General features: G+C 39.1%; 1 protein-coding gene across 1 annotated transcript in view; it reads left to right on the forward strand.

Annotated features, from left to right (window-relative positions):
- Positions 1–26,471, forward strand: part of hydin (HYDIN axonemal central pair apparatus protein) — a 70,256-nt gene extending 43,785 nt beyond the window's left edge. Inside the window, exons 51-91 of the mRNA XM_077595661.1 lie at positions 1,560–1,742; positions 1,896–2,015; positions 2,093–2,252; positions 2,780–2,952; positions 3,057–3,255; positions 3,368–3,461; positions 3,917–4,010; positions 4,134–4,293; positions 4,637–4,719; positions 4,873–5,028; positions 5,184–5,280; positions 6,095–6,299; positions 7,286–7,518; positions 7,599–7,747; positions 7,839–8,025; positions 8,177–8,285; positions 8,505–8,747; positions 9,557–9,702; positions 12,102–12,305; positions 12,391–12,545; positions 12,697–12,791; positions 13,388–13,592; positions 13,739–13,939; positions 14,064–14,190; positions 14,752–14,917; positions 16,175–16,322; positions 16,423–16,633; positions 16,786–17,007; positions 17,346–17,515; positions 17,597–17,795; positions 17,910–18,065; positions 18,155–18,325; positions 18,569–18,678; positions 18,774–18,993; positions 19,122–19,331; positions 20,736–20,899; positions 21,799–21,949; positions 23,048–23,278; positions 23,357–23,581; positions 24,681–24,962; positions 25,063–26,471. Coding sequence (XP_077451787.1) covers positions 1,560–1,742; positions 1,896–2,015; positions 2,093–2,252; positions 2,780–2,952; positions 3,057–3,255; positions 3,368–3,461; positions 3,917–4,010; positions 4,134–4,293; positions 4,637–4,719; positions 4,873–5,028; positions 5,184–5,280; positions 6,095–6,299; positions 7,286–7,518; positions 7,599–7,747; positions 7,839–8,025; positions 8,177–8,285; positions 8,505–8,747; positions 9,557–9,702; positions 12,102–12,305; positions 12,391–12,545; positions 12,697–12,791; positions 13,388–13,592; positions 13,739–13,939; positions 14,064–14,190; positions 14,752–14,917; positions 16,175–16,322; positions 16,423–16,633; positions 16,786–17,007; positions 17,346–17,515; positions 17,597–17,795; positions 17,910–18,065; positions 18,155–18,325; positions 18,569–18,678; positions 18,774–18,993; positions 19,122–19,331; positions 20,736–20,899; positions 21,799–21,949; positions 23,048–23,278; positions 23,357–23,581; positions 24,681–24,962; positions 25,063–25,269 — 7,021 coding nt within the window. The 3' untranslated portion in view covers positions 25,270–26,471. The remainder of the gene's footprint in view (positions 1–1,559; positions 1,743–1,895; positions 2,016–2,092; positions 2,253–2,779; positions 2,953–3,056; positions 3,256–3,367; positions 3,462–3,916; positions 4,011–4,133; positions 4,294–4,636; positions 4,720–4,872; positions 5,029–5,183; positions 5,281–6,094; positions 6,300–7,285; positions 7,519–7,598; positions 7,748–7,838; positions 8,026–8,176; positions 8,286–8,504; positions 8,748–9,556; positions 9,703–12,101; positions 12,306–12,390; positions 12,546–12,696; positions 12,792–13,387; positions 13,593–13,738; positions 13,940–14,063; positions 14,191–14,751; positions 14,918–16,174; positions 16,323–16,422; positions 16,634–16,785; positions 17,008–17,345; positions 17,516–17,596; positions 17,796–17,909; positions 18,066–18,154; positions 18,326–18,568; positions 18,679–18,773; positions 18,994–19,121; positions 19,332–20,735; positions 20,900–21,798; positions 21,950–23,047; positions 23,279–23,356; positions 23,582–24,680; positions 24,963–25,062) is intronic.
- Positions 26,472–26,886: the final 415 nt, after the last annotated feature.

Here is a 26,886-nt window from a genome sequence, read left to right on the forward strand (position 1 = left end):
GAGGTAACAAGGGCTGGCAATGTCTTCCAGTGAGGGCAGAGAGCAGCCGACAATCCTCTGGGCAGTGTTAATCACTTTCTGCATGGCCTTTTTGTCTGCCGCCGTGCTTCCAGCATACCACACTGTGATGCAGTACGCCAGGATGCTCTCTACAGTGGTTCTATAGAAGGTTATCAGAAGCTTGGTGTCCAAGTTGTTCCTCCTAAGTACCCTGAGGAAATGGAGTCGTTTCTGAGCCTTCTTCACTACTGCCGTGATGTTTGTAGACCATGAGAGCTTATCCGTGACGTGGAGCTCCAGGAATTTAAAGGACTGGACCCTGTATACACATACTCCATTTATGAGGAGTGGGGCCAGATCTGTGCCGTGTTTGCGAAAATCCAGGATTATTTCTTTAGTTTTCATGGTGTTCAGTGTGAGATTGTTCACCGAGCACCACGAAGACAGTTTGTTGACCTCATCTCTGTAGGCCGACTCATCCCCTCCTGAGATGAGTCCGACCACAGTGGTGTCGTCAGCGAATTTGATGATGGCGTTAGACTGGTGGGTGGGTGTAAAGTCGTATGTGTACAGAGAGTACAGAAGAGGACTCAGTACACAGCCTTGAGGGGAGCCAGTGCTCAGTGTAATGGAGGAAGAGAGGTGGGGACCAAGTCTAACAGTTTGTGGTCGGTTGGTCAAGAAGTTCTTTATCCAGCAGCAGATTGAAGAGGATAGTCCAAGGTGGGAGAGTTTGTCAGTCAGAATGTCCGGTTTTATGGTGTTGAAGGCTGAGCTATAGTCAATGAAGAGCATCCTCACGTAGTTCCCATGGTGTTCCAGGTGGCTCAGTGCTGTATGTAGAGCAATGGCAATAGCATCCTCTGAGATGTGTTTTCATGTGTTCGTGTTTGTGTTGCCTACAGTTAGCTTCCTCTTGTTCCCCTGCGTTTCAACACGGATAGATTTTGTATGCTTGTTATTAATTATAAGACATTAATAATTCATTTCCTTATAATTTTCTCCAATTTTTGCATTAAAGAAATGCTCTACTTACGAAATTTTCAAGTTACGAAAAAAGTTCTGGAACCAATTAATTTTGTAAGTAGAGGTAGGACTGTAATCTAAAATCTGAACTGGACTCTTCATAATACATTACAGTATTGATCTGCGTTGTTAACACACCCTATTAAGCTGATGCACCGACTCATGAAGTGGAGTTGTTCATCTGGTGATGAAGTAAACTCCAAGTATGGCTCGAAAGTAATGCTGCTTGGGAGTGCTTTCCCTGCTCTTGGCATCACTCATCTGCACAAGCCTACACACTAAACACTCAGCCACCTAATGCGTGGTGGCAAAGGGGATGGTGGACCTCAAGGCACCAAGACAAGCATCCCAACATGTGGTTTGTGATTATCTGGCAAACATTTCAGGGTGTGTCCCACATCTGCGTCATCAACCGGAATAGGCTCCAATACACCGCGCTAGTAGCACTTACATTCTGAAAGCATATGCCATTTATACCTTTTTCTTTAGTATCGTATGAATCAATTTCTTTATGTTTGTCTCTTTGTTTGCAGTCTCACAACATTCCGCTGGGTTGTACCAGCTCATGGTCAAGTTGTAATGAAAATATGGTTTTACTCCAGCTCTCCTGGAGATTTTGAACAAATGTTCAACTTTGAGCTCCTTGGGACTCACAAAATCTACCAACTATTCTGCAAAGGAATTTGCACATATCCATCATTCTGCAAAGATTACAAGTCAGTTATTGTATTTTTGTCATTATCATTAATATTGTTGCAATATGTTGTAGTCAAATAATTCTAAGAATTTATATTACAATTTACTTCCGTCTACATAGCAAGTTTTCTATCAATATATGTTCTGAAATCATGTTTTCTATGTTTATACAGGGTTCTTTTTCCCTATTGTCGAGAAGTGCCAAAATTAACCCAAGGCCTTAAGAGGACCTATGTTGTCAATCCTGGATTCTATGAATTTGGTCCATTACTCTGTAGCAAGACCAGAGACAGGTGTTAATATATAATTAGGCCTGTGTTGTGTTTACCTTCCAGCACAACATCACATGACAGTATCTGTCTTTCTGCAGATACAAGGACAGTCGGTACCCAGAAAACACAGAAAGAATGGTGATCAAAAATAATTCAGGACTTGAGGCTGAGATTCAGTTTTACTTCCAAAATGACACCCAGGCAACTACATATATGCTAGATCCTCCCAACATGACTCTACAACCTGACCATGAACAGGTAACATTTATGACAAAGGGGTATATTTTCGTGAGCAGCACAGAACTAGACATCCACACTGTTGCAACGGGCATGGGGGCCATTTAGGGTTTAGAGCAGGGGTGGGCAAATTGGTCAGAGAGGCCACCAGATTGGCGAGGATGTTTTCTCTTGATGTGTTGGAACAAAACCTGCACATACTGCGGCCCTTGGTGGGATAGTTTGTCCACCCCTGGTTTGGAAGCATTTTGGATTAATATGCAGATGCATGTTAATTTGAAAAAAAAAGGCGCCATCGGGCAACCCGTTTAAAGCCATAGGGCAGCCATCTTTACATTGCCTTTATATGCAAGATTATGGTGCATTGCCTGTCCTAGATATAAGGAAGAGGAACCAAATTTGCTCATCACTGAGAAATTTAAGCATGCAGTGTGTGAAGTCAGACGCAATGCCAAAGTTATTTATTGTGAAAAAAAATCAATTTGATTTGTCTCAAATGATTTCTGAGTGAACACTGTTTTTGCATTGAACGTATTCCACCTTGCCAGGAGTTGACAGTCTGGGCTTACCCAACAACACCTGGCGAAATCAAGGACAATATTGTGTGCTGTGTCAAAGACAATCCAGAAGTTTTCACTATTGCTCTCTCCTGCTTTGGAGTGCGACCAGAGCTTGAGCTAGAAAGCAAGCGTCTCAATTTCAACAGGGTCTTACTTCATAGGTAACAGACAATAGAGATGTTTTAAATACGTGTCCATCAGCCTGTTTCGTCATGTTTTTTTGTTTTGTTTCCATATAACTCATAATGTCACTTTTGCACTAAAGGCAGGAGAGTCGAAGTGTTAAACTTCACAACAGGACCCCTCTTTCAATATCTTGGAGACTTCATGGCTTAGATGAACTCGGCGATGAATTCAGTGTATCTCAGGAGCAGAGTGTTATCTTTCCTAATTCCTCTCTTCTTTTGACAATGCATTTTATGGCCAAAAAACCATTGAATATTAAAAAGCAGTTACGCCTTGAGGTATGATATTATTTTCCATTTACATGTTGGAATATGTTACACTGTATTGAGGGATTAGTATATAACAGCATAGTTCTGTCACTTTGTTTTCTTTTTATTCTAAAATCTTCAGGTGTCAGATGCAGAAAACATTTTGGGCGTGTTATACACTGATAAAATCCAGGTTTCTGCGGAAGCCTTTGATATAGCAATGGACATCACACCAGGTATGAATCCAAAGAGCTTACAATGGTCCTGATGTGTTTGTACAGTACAACAACAAGGGGCCCTGGCTTAATACATGACAAACAAGAACCAGTAGGCTGGGAAGGAAAACCAAGGGAAATTGAGAAAACTGCCCATTAAAACAAAAGCAACACAAAAATACCATAAATAGCAGGTAGCTAAAAGATGTGGCACAGAGGGGCACAGCTGCCAATTAAGTGCTTGCACTAACCTTCCATCCCTTTGACTTTTAGTTGGCTTGGGGGGTGAGGAGAGCAAACGGATGTCTTAAAACTCAAGGATGTGTGTCTGTTTTTGTGTGCAATAGTCTAATAAATCCGTCATCCCAAACCACAAATTACAATACTTCAGTGACACAATGACTGATATTGTATAGTTTTGCTAATTCACGAACACGCAACACATTTATTTATTTTTATTTATTTTTTTATTTCAGATGCCTGTTTGGACTTTGGAACTATAAAAGTATTTGAAGAAGTAGAACGTACCATCAAACTAAAAAATCAAGGAAAATATGAGTTTATATACAAGTGAGTTTCAACTGCATTGTTTTTACATTGTACCATTATTATATTTTACTAGCATTCAGACATCCAAATGGTGATGTGTATTTTTATAATCTCATCCATTCATTTTGCAAATGATTTTTCAAGGATTTTAGTTGGAGAAAAAAACCCCACCTTAATCTCAGCCTTCTCAATGTCTCCTTCAACGGGCACCTTAATTCCTCGCAAAAAGTACACATCGATTCAGATTGTCTGCAAACCCAAGAAGGAAGTCTCCATCATTGACAAGCCTGTCCTCTCTTGTCAAGTATGATTTGGGGCATATGGTTCTTGATTTTTGGCATTATTTCATTATTATTCCAATTTACACATTAGGGATGAATTCCCTGTAAACACAGACTGAGACCCACATCTAGATAGCTCAATCCTCCAATTACATGAAGTCCTGAATTTATTTTAAGTAACAACTTTTTCATATAATCTAATGCCATTTTATTTATTTTTTCATGATTTTACATTTTGTTTAAAAGGGTATTTTGCATTTTAGGATATTATCTTTCATGGTAGGATGATAGTATGATGATACTTACATTTTAAACTTCTGGATGTTCGTAAAATATTGGTGATTTCATTGTACCTTTACATTGCAGGTGATTGAACCCACCATTGGGGAAGCAGGGCACATTGTAGCTATTTTGCCTATCAATGTTACGGTCCAGTCCGTCTTCTGCAGGTTAGATTTTTGGGTGGAGAATTAATGCATTTTGTGTAAAGAACGGATTCTCACATAAGGCAAAATTGCAAACATTGATAAAAAAAAGCTTTGCAATTTTGTTAATTACAAATTATTAGAATATTGTGTCATTGTATACTATGTCTGTTGTAGGTACACAATCTCACCTTCATGTGACATCAACTTTGGTCCTCTGGTCTATGGATCTAAAAAAACCCAGACCTTTATTATTGAGAACAATGGAATATTTGAGACCTATTACACCATCTCCTGTGTGGGCATTGACATTTGTCCACGGATAAAGCAGGGGTATGTAGTGCTGCAGCATCACAACATTTAAACAGAAAAGTGTGTAATGAGCAGTTCATTCCATTTTCATTTTTCAATTTTTTGTTTTTAATCACTTTTATATACTTGTACTGTGTAGGATTATATTGTACGTTGTTATCTTGCACTATTCACAGTGGAAAGAAAACCGCTCGAGAAAGTGTTTCAGAGAAGTCTCATGCAGCCGGATCAAAAATGAGGAGTGAGTCCTTTCAGAAAGATTCTGTCTCACAGGTAAGGGCTTCCAATGTAAATAGCTTACTTAATGGGCAACCTTTAATCCTTCGTATTATGGTTTTAATTATTCTATTGATTCATTTTCTCTACTGTGGTGCCATGCAATACAGTATCATAAAACATGAGGTCCCTGCATTTGTATTCAATTGCTAAAACTGATTTACAAGCAAATTTATGTCAATTTAGCTGTGCTAGGTCGTGTATTTTGTTTGTGGGCCTACTTTTAGATGAATTAATCACTGTAATTATAAGTTCCAAAGTCATCCAAGTTACTGTTTACCACAAACAGTACGTATCAAACTTGTGTACCGGTAGACCACAAATAGTATGTATCAAACTATATATATATTATATATATACAGTTTATCTTATTTAAGTCTACAATATGTTTTCCTGTGTCTGTGTTTTCACCTTCTTGCTACTGCAACAAAGACTGCAACAAAGTGGATTTCCCGAGTACGGGTTGAATAAAGTTTAATCTAATCTAATCTGATATTGGAAAATTACTTTTCGTGGCTCCATAATATTAAATAACACCTGATGGTGTAGGGGTCCACTTCCCTGACTTCGGTGCAGGCAAGTGTGGGATCAATTCCCTCTCGGTTGTGATTGTGAGTGCGAATGGTTGTCTGTCTCTCGTGTACCCTACGAGATGTAGGGTGTAGTCTGCCTGAAGTCAGATGGGATAGTCTCCAGCAACCCTTGCGAGAATGCACAGTATGGAAGATGAATGAATAATGCCGATTGTATTTAATTTAATTACCACACATTTTAAATACTACCCTTTCTTTCTTTTTTTATGAATTTCCAGAATCGACTCAGCACAGGGGTGTTTGCAGTGTTCCCTTGCACTGGAACAATGCAGCCTCGATCTCGACAGCCAGTGACGGTTGAGTGTGTAGCTGAACAGTTGGGCAGCTGGAGCCAGAGTTTGCTCATCGATGTCAGTGGCCGTGACCCCGCTGATCACCCTGAAGGCATACCATACAAACTGATAGCTGAAGTCTGTAGGCCAGGTGGGACCCCCTTTAAATCGATTCAAATTCTAATTGTTCAACTGCTCAGGCTTTTTTTCCAAGTTGCTCCACGCTAGATCAGAATTGACCAAAGATAATGCACATTCCTGGAAATAGTTCTTCCCCCAGCCATTGTAACCTGAATTTCTCCTAGTGAGCATGGCTGCAGTTTCCCACCCAACACAGCGGACAATGTTTATTTCTCAAACATAAACCATTGCAATAGGCAATTTAAGAATTTGGCTGAACCACAATCAGCCTAAAAGGAGATTACTTTGAACACAGTGTGATGATTTCTCCAAGACATTCACCCTTTTATCATTCAGCGATTTTGTAACCAAGTTGGCTGTACAGCTCTTCAATCTCACTCTCTCACTCTTTTGGTGCATTTGTGGGCGCAAGGGCTGATGGGTGCGCAACAGCACGCTGATTGTAAAGAGTTATGAAATGGGCTATCTAGCGTGGGTGTTGCTGAAAGGGGCATTAATAATGAGTTGGGCTTGGATAATGGTTGTAGAAAATGAAGTAAATGGTAAGTGTTGCCGCATTTTCTTATATTAATATGTTTTACTTTATTTTTCGTTTCATAATTTGGAGATATTTTCGTATCTTGGAACAATAAAGTGCATATCAAAGTGTTTGGTGACCTGATAATTTTGTATAGTGAAGCATTTGTAAATAGAGGTACCATTGTGTGTCAGGGTCTGGTATGCATGGGGTGAGGGTGAAGCACAACACAGTGTTGCAAGACGCAAAGAGGGGTGCCAAATTCCTGAAAAAAAATTGTCATAATAAGAGACACCTCATTGGTAGAGCCAGCTGGCCTGATAATGTCATCCTTTAATTCTTTTTTTCTTTTTTAATCTGGAGAACCAGGTTAAAATGTCTTATTGTTTGATAGGTTTCCTTACAGCTTCACCATGGGTGAGGTACATTGTTTCTGCTTCATTCATTAAAAGATGTTTTCTTCTTTTCTTACATTACAGGCATCGTATTGGACATGACCTCTATTTTTGAGGAGCACCATTTGTGTCCGAGTATTTGCGAGCTATCAGCGGAACCATTTTTCAGTGTTGAGCAAGTTTTTGTCGTGGATGAAAACAAGTTTATTTTCAACAAAGTTCTTGTGGGGCGAACTTCACAGGCTCGCTTAAAACTCACCAACAACAGCAAGGTGCCCTACATGCTCAACTTGAGCATCAAATATGTTGGCATAAAGGTAAAGATGTGGATACTATACATGGAGTATATATTTGGTGAAAACAGTTATTTATTTCTAATTTTGTTCATTTTTAACAGATGTCCGGTAATGTGGATGTTTTTGAATTGTCTTCGCCAACACTGTTCGTTCCCGGCCAGTCACAGGCGTTCACCACTTTGAGTTTCACACCACTTACGATGCATCTCTACAATGCTGTGTTTGAGGCCACGTTTGATAAAAGCAGCAGGTATGCCTCAAGCTAGTCTGATGTTTTCCAATCGCTCTTTGAATTATTTCTACAAGACACATACTGATTATGTTTAATCTCTCCTTTAAAGAATAACAACAAACCTAAAGAGCAAGGTCCTGGAGTTTGACATAAGTGGTGAAGGCTGTCTACCAGTTGTATCAGTGGTACGACCGGCCAACAAATCAAGTCCAGGCTTGCACTTCAGACGCACATTGGTAGGACGGGCCAAAACCCTACCGTTGGTGCTGTTAAATGATGGCAATGTGCCAGCTCAGGTGAGAGAATGCATTTATTGTTATTGCTTCATTTGATTTTCAATATTCAGAAACAAAATTTGTACGTATTGATTGTCTGGAGCCAGACAATGGGTACTTTTTATCATGTGGTGCAAATCAAACTCTTTGTTTTCATGTTTGTGTTACAAAGGTCCAGGTCGACATGGCGGATCATCATAGCGTTTTAACTCTTAGAACCGCTCCAGGGAGCACATGTGTTGCTATTCACTTCTCACAATTTGAGGACACCCTTGACTGTGGTAAAAAAAAAATCAAAAACTGTTAATTTTAATCCCAACACTGTGATTATTGCTGAATATTATGATAAACCAATCACTCACCGAATTAAAATTTCACAATTGACATCAAAATTATAAGCTTTACTTATTGTGTTTGTTTATTCTTTCTTTTTTTATTATTCACATTTTTCATCTTCATAATACTAGCAAGGAATTTCATTCAGTCATTCTCATCAACAGAATGCCGATTAGTTCACCGGGCGTCCATGAAACTTGATGTCAATCAGAAGGTTGAATTTGAGGTCACCTTCTTTTCCCCCCATAAACCTCTGAAGATCGATGACAAGATTTCAGTTCAAGTTAAAGGCAGCCAATATAGCAATGCTACAATACAAATAACTGGAGAGGCATACCAACAACTTGTCAGCCTTGAAAACATCAGAAAACCACCACAGGAAATAAATCCAAACTATGAGGAAGAAGGTAAGAATTAAAAGCATAGATAGAAGTAAATATAATGTGAAAATGAATAGTAGTAGTGTACCAACATGTTTTTGTAAGTCCTAAACAAATGAAATTTTACTTGAATAATGTTGAATTTGTTTCTCGGGCTTTCATATTACGCTTTTGTCAAGGCTTACTTATGAAAAGCTGGCATCTTTAGGTAACACTTATCTTTCTTTGTTCATTTCTATCTTAATAGATTATTAATGGAAATATACAATGCTTGAAAGTTGTGCTTTATTGCTAAACCTTAACGTCAAGTCATACATGAACAGTCATTGTGCCAAGGAATTAAATATTCATTCATTTTCTGAACCACTTATCCTCACAAGGGTGTGTACTGGGACCTATCCCAGCTGACTTCGGGCCAGAGACGGGGGACACCCTGAATCGGTAGCCAGACAATCGCAGGGCATGAGGGCAATTTAGAGTGTCCAACATGCCTAACATGCATGTTTTTGGAATGTGGGAAGAAACCGGTGTACCCAGAGAAAACCCACGCAGGCCCAGGGAGAACATGCATCCACCACACAGTAGGACCCCAGAACTGTGACGGAATGAAATATTAATATACTAAGTTAATTTTTTTTCTGGACTTATCTCAGGAACAAATCGTGTGTTATAGTGTTTAATTTCATTTCAATTTGATGGTTTGACAGGAAATTACAATAATTTAATCAACAATTCTGAAGCAGTAATGTTATATTAACATATTTTTATCTTAAGTATTGAATTAAATGTTTAGTTTTGCCATATTAAATTAACAAAATATGTTTTTTTCTCATCAGACTATACCGACATGCTTTGTTTTGGTCACTGCTATATAGCATGTCCTGTCAAAGAAAATTTCACTATGACAAATCACAGCACCAGCAACCAGGTGGTGAGGTTTGAGTGGCCCTCTGAGGATGCCAATCTCACCTTTTCACCACAGGTAAAGACTCTGGAGAAGCGTCCTCTGAAGTGCTCCTCATTTTTCAACCATGGCACCCTTTTTTATTTAAATGTTGACTTTGTTCAAGGCTTTGATGAAAAATCGGTACTCACGATACCATCAACCTTTCAAAAAAATATACACATTCTGTGCTCACAATTAACTAACTAATTATACATTACATAAATACATTTTCTGTAATGCTAATCCTCACAAGGGTCGCAGGGTTGCTGCCAGCTGTTGGTCATAGGCAGGGGACCCTGAATCGGTCGCTTGCTGGAGAAATGAGACGAACAACCATTCACGCTCTCATTCCTACCCAGGGATAATTTAGAATGTTGAACCGGCCTACCATGCATGTTTGATGTGGGGGGAAGCCGGAGAAAACCCACGCAGCCACGGGGAAAACATGCAAACTCCACACGGGAAGGGTGGAATTTACTGGGATTCGAACCCTCTATGTCAGAACTGTGAAGCAAACGTGCAAACCACTCGACACCGTGCTGCCTAACCTGGAATTAGAATATGATATACAGTGGAGTCTATATAATCATATTTTATAATCTAATCTATCCTTCATTCATTCATCTTTCAAACCGCCCATCCTCGAAAGAGTTGCGGGGGTTGCTGGAGCCTAACCCAACTGTCTTTGAGCGAAAGGCAGACTACACCCTAGACTGGTCGTCAGTCAGTCATAGGGCACACAGAGAGACAGACAACCACTCACACTGCCACCGAGTGGGAATCGAACCCGGACTGCCCGCACTAATGTCAGGCGGAAGAACCATTGCACTATCGGGTGGCAAATCCAATCTTATCTATTCATATAATAAATAAATATAATATACTGTATAAGTAAATATAAAAATAAATAAATGATTGTTAATAGAATGTCTTAAACTAAATGAATGAAAACCCTATACTCAGGAATCGAACCCGGACTGCCCGCACTAATGTCAGGCGGAAGAACCACTGCACTATCGGGTGGCAAATCCAATCTAATCTATTCATATAATAAATAAATATAATATACTGTATAAGTAAATATAAAAATAAATAAATGATTGTTAATAGAATGTCTTAAACTAAATGAATGAAAACCCTATACTCAGCCAACAAGCACCACATAGTGACATAAGGCTGTTATGGGGATGGGGCCAAGGGCACAGAATCAGGCCTTCGAGACAAATCTGTGTTGCTGGTTAGTTGTAAAAATAGTTTATTAGTAAATGGTCATTCATTCATTTATCTTCCACTCCCCGCATCCTCGTAAATCACTCACAATTGCTGCCTACCTGCACCGAAGTCAGGCGAGTGAAGCCCTAACTGGGCAAACTATTCCAGAAAAAGCCACAGTGGGTGTGGGTTTTCATTCCAACCCATAAAGAGGACACCTTTTCACCAATCTAGTGTTTTAAAAGTGCAATCAGTGGATTGCAGTCAGGTGCTTCTTGTTTTCTACAGAAATCTCATTGGTCAAAGTGTCTGTGCTGGATCGGTTGGAACAAAAACCTGAACCCACAGCGGCCCTTGAGGACCGGTTTTCCATCCCTGCCCTAGACCATCAGGCGATCATTAGTAAATGGTAAAATAGATTAAATATTTTGAGACTGAGCCATAAGAGACTACTCATGTCTAGAGTTTGCGAGGTCGTCGTGTTCAGAGCATGTCAATCATGATAGAAGGTACATGAGGCAAAGGCGAGATCCTGGGGGCAAGCAAGAGGTTGGCGATCAAATATTCATTGGTCAATAGCATGCAAAGGTTTTGACATTAAACTGCAAGAAACAATCCTTAACAAAGGCATGCAGTTGATTGTCTGTGAAAGATTTCTACAGTTCGTACCAGAAATATTTAAACACGCCGACACATTAATGCTTTACTTGACTTTCAAAAGCATGACTTTTGAAATATTGATGTTTTAAAGTGAAACACAACATCTTGGCTAGTTGGTCTCCATTTGACTGATGGTTGAACAAAGTATTGGAGTATGCAACTCACACATTTCTTAAACTTCATACAATAGTGAAAGTATTGTTAAAAAACACAAAACAATAATGCTGGTTACAAGAATAGCCATTTTGTGATGTCAGCTACGTCCCACGCGAAGTGCTAATGTACACTGATACACTTGAAACAGGTACAATGGTGCTGAGAAAATAACACACCCATCTTTTAAATCCGTCAAAGTCTTTCTCATTTCTTCAGCTGAGAATCAGATGAAACTAGCTCTCCTCTGGGTCCATCAAAGCTTCCTTTATAGCCATTCGTAGGACAGTGGATAACCAATTTCTGCCTCTTGGTCATTAGGGATCTCTTTGAAAAAATATGTTTTTGAAAGTGCATATGGACTATTTTGTTGGAAATCAATGATCCCCGTTTGTGGTATTATTTTACAGGTAGGACACCTCCATGCAGGGTGCTCCAAAGAAGTGACTGTCACCTTCTGTGCTAAAGCCCGAGTAGTTCTAAAACAGCAAATTACATGCAAGATCTGTCAGGTAACATTCCAGCATCCATTGGATGAAGTTCCTGACTGGGATGACCAAAAGAAGATATCGCAGGCTTTAGAGACACAGCCACAACAAACTGGAAAGAACAAGGTTTGAATGTCGGCATGCATATTGTTATTACATGTGTTTACAGTATGCATCTATGTACATAAATGTTATGTATGTTTACGTACAGAAATCACCTGCTGAGCCAGGATCCGCTGTGGTTAAAGGCTCAGACTGGGATTTGCATTTACGTGTCAGTGTAATTTGTGACTTTGTGAAGTTTAGCTGTAAAACAGACACTATCCGATTCAAAGACACCTTGGCCTACCAAAACAGCTCACAGGAGTAAGTCATACTGCTTCACTCACGAGGGTTTAAGTACCAGAAATAAAAATGAATGCTGGGTTACAAAACATCCTCATACTGACTCTGCTTTGGAAAGGATCAACCACCACTCCAATATCTTTATTTTCTGTTTCAATTTTTCTGTGCTCAGAGTGCAGATAGTTAATGATGGTGCGGTGAAACTGGAATTTGCCTGGGAAGTCTTGTTAGACCGAAGCACCAACCCAAGCAGCCAAAGCCAAGAAGGTTAATGAGAAAATATTATTTGAAATGTATTTCATTGCTTATTATTAAACTGCTTTATGTTATTGTGCCAAGCTGGTACAAATGGTCTTCGCATTGTCAACAAATTATTAATTTAGTCATATCTTATCTTAATTTACAGACTGTATGTCACACTTTTTTTATAGTTTGGCTGTGTTTTTTTCTCTTTGACTACCGACAGCCTGTAATGACTATAGTTATCTGAACTGTTACATTAACAAATGGCTATTTAGCTTGTTCTCCATTTTACCATTGTTACTTTTAAGGTATATTTGTTTTTGGTTTCTGATCCAATGGAAAAAATATCCACTCCCAAAAATAGTTAAGTGCGGCTCATATTGTTTTTCATCTTCCTTTGGCTGGTGCGATTTATACGCAGGTGCCACTTAAAGTTTGAAAAATTGGGTATTTTATGATTACACTGTCAAGATAAACACCTCAGAAATCTATAACAGCAATAAAAAAATATTAAATCAATATGATGTAAAATATATCACTTTTCTTTATGAAAATTTGAACGCGGTGGCTGGTCAACAATATACATACTAATAAAAAGGGTACCATCAATCCTGTTCCAGGTGGCATGTCACCAAGAGACTTCACTGAAGATAACTCTCTCAGCGTTCTGTCTGGTGACAGATCTCTTCCGACAGGAAACTCCAATTGGCAACGTTTTACAGTGGAGCCAAGTGTTGGGACAATTTTTCCTGGTGCTGTGAAAAATTTCTGTGTTTGCTTTTCACCTTTGGAGGCAGGCCAGTTTCAAGGCAAATTAAAGTGCAGGTAATTTAACTGGCAGTAAGCTATAACTGTACATCCATACGCATCAGGTAGAACTAGTCTTGCTACTTAATGTACTGTAAGTAATATCAACGTTATTGCCTAATGATTTCTCCCTATTTACACCTGTATTTTTCTTTTTTCCCCAGTATACCTAACTTACGTGCTGGGACTTCGGCTCCATCTATCTCATTTTATGGGCGCAGTATATTGCCACATTGCCACTTTGACCTCGAAGATTCTGACTATGTCAGTGGAAGCAGACGCAACCCTGTGTTCAGGACTTATTTGGAGCCCACCATCAGAGTGATTGAATGCACAACCCTGGGCCTTTATACTCCAGCAAAAAGGTTAATGGAAATACTACTCTATATATTGATATTATAGGTTGCTTAAGTTAATTATAAATTAGGGTAATGACTACAATACCTGAACGTGAATTGGGATCAACTGCATGCTTTGTTCTCCTTGCAGAGGTTTTACTGTGTTAAACCCAACCACTGAACCATACTCATTTCTGTGGAAGTGTGAAGACACTGGTACCAGTCAATTTACCTGCCTCACTCCATTTGGGACCATTCTGCCTGGCGAGAGGTCAGAGGTAAGACACAGACCAACGACCAATGGCTACATTATATTTTGTGACAATATGCTTATATCATACTACTTTTACCTAACTACCCATCATTGTTCTTTTATATACCACATTTCCTAATTGGATCAGCCACTGCAGTCTGACTCATTAAAACAACCATTCACACTTTGGCAATGTAGATTTTTTGGGGGGAGAAATTTGAGCAGAAACCAGAGTAAACAGAAATTTGACACAAAGGTGGAGCAACTCACAAGCTCCCAATCTAAACGAAGATTCAATTTCAGAACCTCACAATTGTAGCTTTCAGTTTTGCTTAACTACTTAACCTTTTTTCATGTAGTCATTTTCTGAACCGCTTATCCTCAGAAGGGTAGCAGGGGGTGCTAGACTTATCCTAGCTGACTTTGGGCACGAGTTGGGGGATACCCTGAATTGGTGGCCAGCTAATCGCAGAGAAACTACTTAACCTTGTGCCCTAAGTTTATTTCATCATAATTCTTCATCCTTTGTCATTTTTTTCTAAACATTAATTAACTTCCAACATGATCTCTTTTTTGTTGTTAACAGATGTGCTTTAGATATGTGGCTGAGCATGTGAACGATGTTGAGTCGTTCTGGAGCTTTGTGATTGAAACGCTGTCTGTGTCTGTATCCTTCCTTTGTGTGGGCTCCACAAAAGAACCGCTCATCTATTTTGACAAACCTCACATTGATTTTGGCGAACAACTTATTGGTATGTCACCACACAATAACACCACTTCATCATATATAAAATACCTTTATTTGTTTTAGTGCTCCTTCCTGCAATGTATCAAATGACAAATACTATTTGTTTGCACTTAAAATTAGATCTCAATTATCAGGTAATTAATTAATTAAGTAATTAATTAATTAATTACTTAATTATATAATCAATTGTGCATACTGCTTAGCACATTTTGTGTGACATCAGATTATTCTAATAATTCTATTTTAACTAGAAACAAATTAAGTTTTCTGAATTGATCTTAAGTTTACATGGCAATTTCCTTTACCCAAAGGTGAGAGGTCTTACGTCACTTGCAATGAAGTTCTCCACATTCTATTAATATTTTGGCTATGGAATGGATTTAAATGAGAAAATTATTAAATATGTGACTGTCAAATAGTAATGTCTTTAAATGGTTGGACTTTTCTTCATAATGCAGTTGTTCTCAAGTAGTGAATATTCTTGCTTGAGAACAATCTGAGCCTTTCTGGCTCTCGCGACTACCTTCAGCGCGCTAAACTCGTTTCCAACATCACGGAGCTGGAGCTCAGTCCGAGGGAAAATGAGGCCAGTGGGGGTTTGAGAAACAGCCAATGTGTGACCAGTGAGGTGTTGGGAGATTGGCAAAGCACCTCTATCATGCCAATTTCAATACAGGATACAAGAGTAGTTACATTTGGTGGATTTTTGTTTCGTTTCATGTTTTGTAACTTGGATTTGGATTCCGTATCTTGGAACAAAAAGTTTCAAAATAAAAGCCTATCATGAGCTGAATATTTTAAATGTAGAAGAATTCGTAAGGAGAAGTACTAGTGCTTTAGACAATTTTCTGTAGATTTGCGGTTACTCGTTGACATAAACTTCCTACGGCATAGTGCTAGTGCCGACACTTATCGGCGATTAACATTTGTGCACCTTGTCAGTATTTCCGAGTGGCATGTTACAAATACTACTGTAAAACAGAAATCTGTCATATGTTCTTAACACCTCTCCTAAAACAAAAGACAGCGTTGAGAGGATGTCATAGTCAAAGATCCACATTGGGAAAGAAGTTCTTAAAGAGCGACATTTCTAGCCATTTTTTATATTTCAGATTTTTGTTCATATTCTGGACAAAAAAAAAATCCATCAAGGCTTTTGAAATGTAACCTGAATATTTCATATGTAGAAGCATTCATAAATAGAGATACACTGTACTAAGATTTTCTGCAAATTGTTTAATATTTTTGGTGTTTTCTGTAGGTAACAAAGTTTCGAAAACAGTGGATTTAGTGAACGGAGAGGATGAGTCCTTTCACTTCACAGTATTACAGCCATCTTTACACTGTGATGACCAAGAGTCCAGTCTCACTTTTCAGCCAATGTCCGGCACAGTGGCAGCCAAAGATAGGTGAGTGACTTTGATCACGTAGGCATTGTAACAATGCAACATTTTTTAGAACGGAACCAACTTCGACATATAAAGGTTTAAACTGAGAAATATGATGCAGGTTGCCCTTGTCAGTGTCCTTCAGTCCTTGCCGACAAGGTTATGTGAGCTTCAAATTAACTCTGAGGGTCAAGAGGAAATCAAAGCCACTCATTCTCACTTGCAAAGCAAATTGTTTCGCAATTACGGCTTCTGTGCAAGTGGAAAATCCAGATGGAGGACTTAGAGAGCTAAGTCCTGACAACAACTCAAATATTTTGAACTTTGGAAAGGTAACCAATTTCAATTACTACATGTAAAACCACTAATATTTGAACTATATGTGAATGTAAAAGCACAGCAATGATTCTGGTACCACATAATAAATAATACAACTCATGTTAGATGAGTATTTTGTCATCTGACTTGATGCATTTGCATATAGGTGGGCATTTCGGAGCAAGCTACCTTTAATATCCTGGTGACCAATACAGGACGGCACAGCATGGATGCCATCTTTGAACTGGAAGGTCCAAGTGAGCTTCTTCAACACCTGGTAACAAAACCGAAAAATTCTACAGTAGCTGTCGGAGAGAAGCTGCCGTCAGCACTCTTCTTTTCTCCACGGGGCAGTTGCACTCTTAAAGATGTCAGACTGATTATAAAGGTAAGATGCAATTACCCATTAAAAAAATGTGAATATGGAGGAAAATGGTCTAATAACACAGGCTTGGAAGTATAGAAAAACAATGTGGTTTCATAACTTGTTTATCAGAATTAAATGAAATGTATACATTCAGAAAGGTTCAACAAATGACACATAGTTAATAAATTGAATGAATAAGTGGAGGTATGCGAGATTGTGAAATGAATGTGGGTAATATTGAACACAGAATGTTCTTGAAATTAACAAAGCAGCGCCTCTTTTGGGGATTTGGGGACCAGATCCATTCAACTCAACATATTTTTCTATGTACTTAATACAGACTCCTTCTCTCTTTTAAGGTAATTAAAGGGCCATTATTCAGCATTTCTATTGAAGGCAGTGGTGTGGCACCAGAACTCGAATTCTCTTTCAAAAAGTACAACTTTGGCAAGAATTTTGTATATTGTCCTGGCATGGTGCCAGCATCCCACATTCTTGTGTTGAAAAATAGAGGTAACAGGGACATCAGGTTAGTTGTCCCAGCATGTTTCCATTAACTAATATAAAATCCACAGACCTGGTTATAAATGCAAGTCATTCTTTTCCTCAGTGTCAAGTGTGAAACCAAAAAGTGCTCATTCCTGGAAATTGAATTCCAACCGGACGTTCTGACCCCTGGCGCACTGGTGGAAATTCCCATCACGTTTTATCCCCGTGAGCCGCGACGTTATCACGAAAATGTTATCTTCTTAATAAACAGTTGCATCAAAGAACAAGTGGATATTTGGGGACAGGGAATTGAAGTGAAGGTGAACAAGCCATGTGCTACACACAAGAGGAATATCTCCTCCTTTTTAATGGCTGACTGAAATCAGATAAACAACTTTCATCCAACTATTGCACATTTGTATCATATTTTCTAGTTGGGAGTATTGGCACCAAAGCACCAGAAGGTGAAACTTGGAAATATTTCACCAGGTCAGAGAGTGATTAGACGGGTCCAGTTAGTCAACCGCAGCATTTTAGACGTTTCCTTCGCCTTGCAGCTAGACACAAAAAAAACACATATGGATTCAAGGGTAAGGAGCATGAATTAGAGAATAAGCTAAGCACAACATATTAGTACACTATTGTTGGAGATTTTGATATATTTGATCTTTGCCTGCAGGACTTGTCATTCAGTCCAGCAACCGAGATGTACCTCAAAGCTCTTCAAGGTTCATGTAGTGTTGAGATCCTGTTCACACCTCATCAGCGTATTGCTCCTTTTATTGCTGAACTGCAAGCTGTGATTGACAGCTATTTTCACCCCTTGCTGACCATCCATGGTTGCTGCCAGGTAAAGTTCAAATTACTGTACGTGGAAGGAAAACCTTAAACTCTGATGTAGGGAGGGAATGATGGAGGGTTATGATCAGTTCTGATGTCTCCAGCACAGAATCTATGTTTACAGTGTGTGAACTTATTTAGTGGATTGCAATTAAAATGAAACATGTCAAAATAAGAAATCGAGATCTGAATATATCAAAATGAAAAATGGTGTTATGGTTGTTTCATATATCATTCTGATTCATACTTGCAGGGGGTAGCGGTGCGTCTAGAACAAGACCACCTTGGTTTTGGAGCAATTGTCCAACACTGCCAGGCCAAAAAGAAAGTTGTCATAATCAACAATGGAGAAATTTGTGCACGGTAAGCTCTGTTATTATTTTGTAAAGGTAGAAGGTTTTAGCTGAATGATTTGATTTTTAAACCAGGCGCCTTATCCTTTTTGACCAAATCAACAGGTTCCAATGGAAAACAGAAGAGTTTCCTCCAGAGTTGTCTATCCAGCCAGCTAAAGGCTCAATCCAGCCGGGGGCAGAGGTTCCCTTAGAATTAACATTTGCACCTGTTCGCTTGAATAATGATTCAAGATATGAAAATTTGACTTGCTGCATTGACGGCTCTTCGCCAATTACTCTCACTGTGACTGGTTCCTGCATTGCAGCTGCCTCCAACAAAGAGGTTTGAATACTATTTATATGATTTCTATGTCATGGGACAGGCTCCAGCAACTCCCATGATCCTTGTGAAGTATTAGTGCCATTAGTTTACCCTGTTAATTGTTATATTTTCCTTTTATCCACTTCCAGATTATCAGTTTTTCCTGCCCAGTGCGTAGCGCACACACTCAGACGTTGTCTGTTTTCAACCCCACAAACCAACGTTGCAGCATACGGCCCGTCATCAATGGCAAGCATTGGAGAGCTGCACCATCTGTGGTTCTTGAGCCTCTTCAACCCAACGTATATGAAGTCACTTATCGACCACTAACCATGACAGTTGATGGAAATAAACACTTGGTAAATGAGCACTCAATTTGACAACAACAATTTATAATTGCTTGTCCAACCTAATAATCTGAATTAGGTTTTACAATCAATTTCATGGCCACAGGTGTATAAAACTAAGTATATTCAGGAATCCAGTGAAACCATCCCATGATATGTCTAGAATGAAAAAACTTTTGAAAATTCCTCCCAAAAATTCCTGTTCATGTAATTATGTCACGGTCTACCATGTTGCAGTACTTATGATATGATCTTCCATGTCATTGATATTTACAGGAGGTTGTGGTATGTCAAATACAAACTCAATGCTTAAGCACTTCCAGCAAATATCTATAACATGAAAGATTGAATAACAGCTCCAAACTATGATGAAGGATTTTGACCCTTTTTTTTAATTACCCTGAATTACCTACAATGCACTTTACATTGTAGATTCGCAATTAATGAATGGATGAATGGATGTGGTGAAATATACTGAACAAGACAAGATAAAATAATTAAAAAAACATGTTTTATGTAATGGCACCCAATGTTGTAGTCCAGAGGTCTCCAAACTATTCCACAAAGGTCTGCAGTGGGTGAAATTTTTGTTCCAACTGATCCAGCATGGATTGTTTAACCACTGAGACTTCTGAAAGAGACATCACCTCGCTGAGATCAACTGATTACAATTTTACGACACCAGATTGGTTCAAAAGTGCACGCACTGTAGCCCTTGAGCACTGGTTTGAAAACCCGTTGTGTAGTGGTTCACTTGCTTGACTTTGGTGTGGCCGTAGGAACGATTCCTGCTGGATGGCGGTATGATTGTGAGTGGTTGCCTGTCTCGCAGTGCCCCACGGCTGACTGGCGACCAGTCTTGGGTGTGGTCTGCTTTTCACCCAAAATCAGCTGGGATAGGCTCCAGCAACCCCCACAACCCATCCAGGGATGCACGGTCTGGGTTAGGAGTAACTAAATGTTTTATAAGTAGCACATGGCTTGCTCACTAAATGTTTTAAGTCCAAATAATTATAAATAGACACACCGTAGTTATTCACCTATTGTGGCAGGTCTTGGAAACCTTTAACCGTGATAAACAAGCTATTACTGTACTGCTCTGCAACTGGTGATTCAGATGTACAATTCCCCAGAAGGAGAAATGACTCTTGGTCTCCCTTCCCTGGGTCGGATTTTGTATTACTAGTTTCATTGTCATGTTTGATGGATTTTGTTCTACCACTTGGAGACGCATTTAAGGATTTTATAATTTTATGGGGTGAAGGACCTCTGTTTATTGGTTCCGGCCACAATATGGATTCTAACATATTTTCATATTGTCGGCTGCTTATTATCCTGACTTCTGCACAACAAAACTGCTCTATTCTATGACCTTTATGTAATACTTTGAGCTCTTTATTTCTATTTCATTTTCAGGGGTCAATATTTTTCTCATTTCCAAATGGGGCTGGCATGCTTTACTCGCTACAAGGGACTGCAGACTCTCCTAAAGCAGAGAGCACAATTGTACATGAACTGCCTGCCAAGACACATCACACACAGATACTCCCTGTGACCAACTGGCTCTCAAAGCAGAAACGGTAAAGCATGTTTTTTCTTTACATCTTTATTTGCACCCATTTCATTTCATTATTTACATATACACAAGAAATAAGATGATTCGGGTTTATATTGTTACCCTAATTCCATCCAAACAAAGTGTCTACACTGTGATTGGCTGGCAACCAGTTCAACGTTTAACGCACCTAGTCCATAGTACGCCGGGTTAAACTTCAGCAGGGGAATATTTTCATAGGACGAACAACACAATGTGTAAAAACATACATGTGAAATAAGTAGTGTTTAAGTATGCAAATTGTAAATTTTCCGCACCATTGATAATGGAGAAATATTTACACAAAAAAATGGCACCACTTACAAGAGGAGTGATTATTTTATGTCAGTTCTAGCCATGCACATGAATACTGATATACTTCAACACAGTTGCATATGACAAAGGGTATTACAGACCACCAACATGTTACCAATCACAAGGAAGGATGGGATAAGCCAAAAGTCCATCCGCTGTCAATGTCGAAATTCCATAATTTTTGGAATATAAGGTCCATCTGACTATAAGTTGCCCCTATGACATTTGACAAGAAAACTGTATTTCTTGCTAAATTCTTGATCGACTTTACTGGACTATAGGTCCAGTTCTCCACATTGTATGTATGAACCCTAAAATACATATTAGCACTACTGAACCATTAACTGCAGGGTTACCTGTGTTTGGTTTTATATTCCGAAATCCTCTGTCGTTTTCATTGTTGTAAATTGCTTAACAAAATTCCAGCAAATAAACCTTACAAGGGATGGAGCTTGGGTTCAATCCCACAACATCAGAACTTTGGAGCTATTATGCTAAATAGCTATCCACATGAACTACACTTACTTTTATTGATGGAGTCTCAACAGTTTTTTTTTTCTTTTTGGCCAGGTTCCTTGTTATTAAAGAGTTTCTTAGACCTGAAAATCCGGATATGACCGTATCACTGAAGGGTCGCGAATACATTGATGTCCCTGCTCTGTCGAAGAAAGACTACAAGATTCATTTTTACGTTTTCAGAGAGGGCCAGTACAACGCAAAGGTTTGAGCACAAACACAGTTACAGTGGTACCTCGACATACGATCTTAATCCGTTCCGGGACTGAGATCGTATGTCGAGCTTTTCGTAACTCGAGCGAACGTTTCCCATTGAAATGAATTAAAAACAAATTAATTCGTTCCAACCCTCTGAAAAAACACCAAAAACAGGATATTGGATTGGAAAAAATGTTTTATTTCTTCTAATTCGCCATCTATTAACAAAGTAACACATAACTAGTGGTTTAATAGTAATAAAATGTGTTTAATATAACTAAAATTGGGCGGATTTCGCCGACGGGAGCGAGTACTTTCCACGACAACGCACTCGTAACGCAACAAATAAATTTAAATTAACTTGGATTAATATATACAGACACTCAAACATACGTTTAATGTAACTTCACACAAAACTTCTAATTTTGTTTTAAAAAAAAATTACTTTCGTTCTGGCCGGGTTAGTTGTTTGCCACACCTCCACCCTCACGTTCGCTATCGATGGGCTGTTTGCTGTTGTATTCCCTTCAAAATATTCCGAAAATGATGCACACAAATGTCCTCACAATAGGATAACGCACAAACACTTGCCAACAAGAAGTAGTCTTGAATGAGCGGTCGCGGGAGCTAAGGCTAAGGAAGGAATAACAGGAAATGCATCTGAGCTTACCCACATATTGATTGTGGGTATTGAAGTTTTATTCTGAGAAAGGGTGCTATTGGCTATCGGTGTTGTGTGCACGAGTATACTTCATTACCCAGAAAGCCCTCTTTTTGCCCGCGCATGCGCGCTGTGCGTTTCCTGGTCGATGCGTAGGAGAAACGAGTCTGAATAAATCGTTCAGTGCTCGTAGATATCTGTTATACACGAAAGAGATGCGGCAAAAAAGACAGTGCGCTACAATGATAAACAGCCTCTCATGTCACGGCCACCTGGCTTGGTCGCATCTCGAAATTTTGATCGTATGTTGGGCGAATTATGCGATCGAAATTTTCATCGTACCTCAAGCATGTCGTAGGTAGAGCTGATCGTAGGTCGAGGTACCACTGTATTTGCATTCTCAGTTAACTATACGAAGTGATTAATCCCATCCGTTCATGTCAGGTGACATTTCTGAACGAGGCATCGGGAGAGTACTTGTTCTACATGATTAACTTCAAGGTTACCAGCCCGACAGACTTGTCCACAGTAGAACTTGTGTCTAATGTTCGTGAAAAAACTTACGCCACCATAGAAGTGGAGAACCCACTGAGCACACCAATCTGTCTCACTGTTGACTGTAAATGCCCTGAAGTCAGTGCTCCAAGTCTGCACACTGTGCCTGGAATGTCAAAGGTAAACTCTCGCTCCTGGTCATACATCCACATGCATTGCTGTAATCCCACAGGCTCTTTATGTGTGCTATCTCTTTAGAGTGCTCTGACCTTCGACTACCAGCCACTCCGGGTTGCCGAGACAACCTCCAGACTGTCTCTGTTTTGTAGTGAACTCGGTTACTTCCACTATGGTCTCTTTTTGCGAGCTCTGCCTCAGCCACCAGAGAAGACTGTCCGATTCAGCGCTTCCATAGGAACCAGCCACACTGTTGCTGTTAAGTTTCTAAACTTCTCCCACTTCAAAACTGAATATGCTTGCAAGGTAAGAAGGCAGTGTGGAGTTGAACTATAAATCCTACAAATGAGAAGAGTGTGACATTTAAATGATCTATATGCAAACAGCTGTGTCTTTCTTAAGTACACCCCTTCCATGTGACATTAACCAAGTATTTTCGTTTGGTCGGGGACTGCTCATCTTGTCTTCATTGCTTCCCCATGAAAACGAAATAAGCCTCGGATTTGGACATCGAGGCCATGAGCACTGTGCACACAGGATGATGCTTTGACAAGTTGGCCTTGCCTGAGTCGGATGTTAAATTTCTGTTAAATGGCAATCTTCACACTACAAGCTGACAACATGCTATTTTTTTATATATAGCCTACGTAAATGTTCTCACCTTGGCAGAAACCTATGTGTGAAATTGATTTCACAAAACTTGCATTAGAACTTTGCCCCTAAACGGCTAATTTTTGTATGACAAGGAATAAGGGTGTCTAAAATATTCTACAATTATCCTTAATGTATTTTCATGAAAACCTATAACATAAATGCTATGCTGCAGTTTTTCAATTGCACTGCTTTCCTGTAGCCAATTGGGGCTTGGACAGGTTCGAAGGCAGGCAACTAGACTTCTACAGTCCTTTGGGATCTGCTTTTAATTGTAAACTAATTACCGTATTTTCTCGCATATAAGCCGTATTTGTAACTCAAAAAATGAGGACTGAATCAAAAGTATGGCTATTATGTTCACAAGACTTGCTATACTCTTTTTCACCAGTAGATGTCGGGAAAGTAACATTTCCTATTTGTTGGTTATTTTCTGTTTTGCAGTAAGAAAACAACCATTACCGGATGAATTAATTCCTTATGATATTGACCCGAATAATGTGCTTTTGATTCATACAGTATCTCAGAAATACCACATTTGTACCCCCTATTAAAACCATGAATATGGAGATGGAAATTGTGAATCAGGGGGCGGCTTATACCCGAGAAATAGTACAATTCAACAATTTTCAGGCAATTTTAAGGGTGCAGCTTATACACGGAGGCGCCTTGTATGAGTAAATATGGTAACATTTCTTCAACATTTTTTTTTGTTTTTTGTTGTCTTTCCTGTTTTTTTCTCACCGTACTGCAGATTGACTGCCCGGCCTTCCTTGTGAACAAGACTGTGGCTGCCTTGCCAGGTAACCAGACAGGATCACAAGTCAGTGTGGAGGTTTGTTTTGAGCCTTATCAGCTTGGAGAGGTGAAAGGCCAGCTTCAGCTTACTTCTGGAATTGGCGGGGAATACATCTTTCTATTACACGGAGATGGTCTGCCTGCCAAAACACAAGGCCCCTTCAACATTAGGAATGGCCGGAGCATCCCAATTCCTTTCAAAAATGTGTTCTTGCAGACGACACTCTTTTCTTTTCAGGTACTTCTGGATGATTTGACTTGCTAGTAACTGCAGTTTTTACAAATGATGTCTATTGGCGTGAAATATATTCATAACTTAACAGTGGTATTTTCCGCAGGTGGACAACCCCTGTTTTACAGTCAAAGCCGCTGATACCATCCTATCCAAAAAAACACAGGCCATTCAGGTGTACTTTGCGGCTCCTGAAGGAGGATCACCAGGGGCGAGTGTAGGCAAACTGACCATCTCTAACCAGTGCACAGAGGGACAAAGTAAAACTTCATGGATTTATTACTTGAGAGGAAACTTGCTGGAGTTGTGCTAGTCCCAAAAACACATACACACACATTCCACTTACATATTTATTTACAGGCCATGCTGGCACAAAATAATCCCAACAAAACTCTTTGCTGACCCCAATGGATGCCTTCCACTACCAAATTAGACTTTTAGTGACAGGCTACACAAGAAGAAAAAACAAACAATCATTTATCAAAATGAATGTGAAATAATCAGAAAATGAAGAGCCTACAACCTCCAAGAAAAATATTACTGCATATCCTCCTGACTACCAAGAAAAAAAACGTTGTCCAATCACATTTATTTTGAAATTCCCCATTCTATGTGAAGTATAATTGGAATACTGCAAAAGAAATTTGGTATAATTGGAAAGGTCTGAATGTCCTATATAAAGCACTGAAGGAGGTAATTCGATTGGATGCACTGGGTGGGAGATATTTAGGTTTACAAATGTCCTCTACAGAGGACAAATTTGAACTTCTGATAGTCAGGATAATAGATGTCGCAAAAATGCACCGAGAAGCAATTTGCGGTTGCACTTGGTTTTATGAATAACGACCACACGGGGGCGTTCGTGTATTTTCATTCCACTATTGATGCTTTGCATTTGGATCTGTATGTATACTAGCATAGTATGTTTGACAGGAGGAGAGACGTTTGTAGCTGTTCTAATAAAGTAATTAGTTGTTGCTTTTAGAACGTACGGATACGTTTCAAAGAAGATGGAAAAGACAGGTACAATGTACAATTGTACAATTAACGGTAGCTAGTCATTGCAATAATTGTGTGTGATTGGGAATCCACTCACCATAACTACTACTATTGTGTACTTGTAAAATATCAGTGTTATATTAAACACGTACTAATAAATTGCAGACCCAAAACTAGCATTAAAATACGCATTGCGTTTGAGTAACCTTTTATCGGACATTTACACTTAACTCAGTGGCTGCCATAGACGACACTATACGTTCAAAACATTTTGGCCCGGAAAGGCTATCAAGCGATGTCACAGAAACATGAACATTCACTGCCACTCCTCCCTTGTCGAATGGATTGGACGTCTTTTGTTGTCAATGGCAGGAAGTTAGTTAAATACGATGAATTAAAACAACTACTTCAGAGTTTTATAATGATGTCATAACCAAAGGGTATTTCTGTTTTTAATTCATTGTAAATATATTCATTGTCATCACCTTGTAATTTTATAAATATAAAATATATAAGCTTAAAATCACCAATTCAGGATAACATTGCATGCCATTTTTTAACTATATTTTATTTATATATATATATATTTATTTATTTATATAAAATATAATTTAAAAAAAACTGGCATGCAATGTTATTCCTGCGCCCCATGATAAAAACAAGTTACACCCCGAATACATTCAGCTGCCATTGAAAGGGTTAATTGGCAATCCAGTTTGCTGCATTTTTCTTTCGCTGTATAAATTAAAAATAAATTGTATGTGATTAAGCAAAAACATAATTGCAAAAGTTAGAGGAACTCAACCTTTGAACATTCGCATGGTCCAGAGATGAGAGATCTGCCTGTCAATGACACATAGCTTCTCTGTATTATCACCAGCTAATACTACTCCCAATAGCAGTAAAATAAATGGTGAATTCCTTACAGTAG

Source organism: Stigmatopora argus, chromosome 3, assembly GCF_051989625.1.
Source record: "Stigmatopora argus isolate UIUO_Sarg chromosome 3, RoL_Sarg_1.0, whole genome shotgun sequence".
Classification (NCBI taxonomy): domain Eukaryota; kingdom Metazoa; phylum Chordata; class Actinopteri; order Syngnathiformes; family Syngnathidae; genus Stigmatopora; species Stigmatopora argus.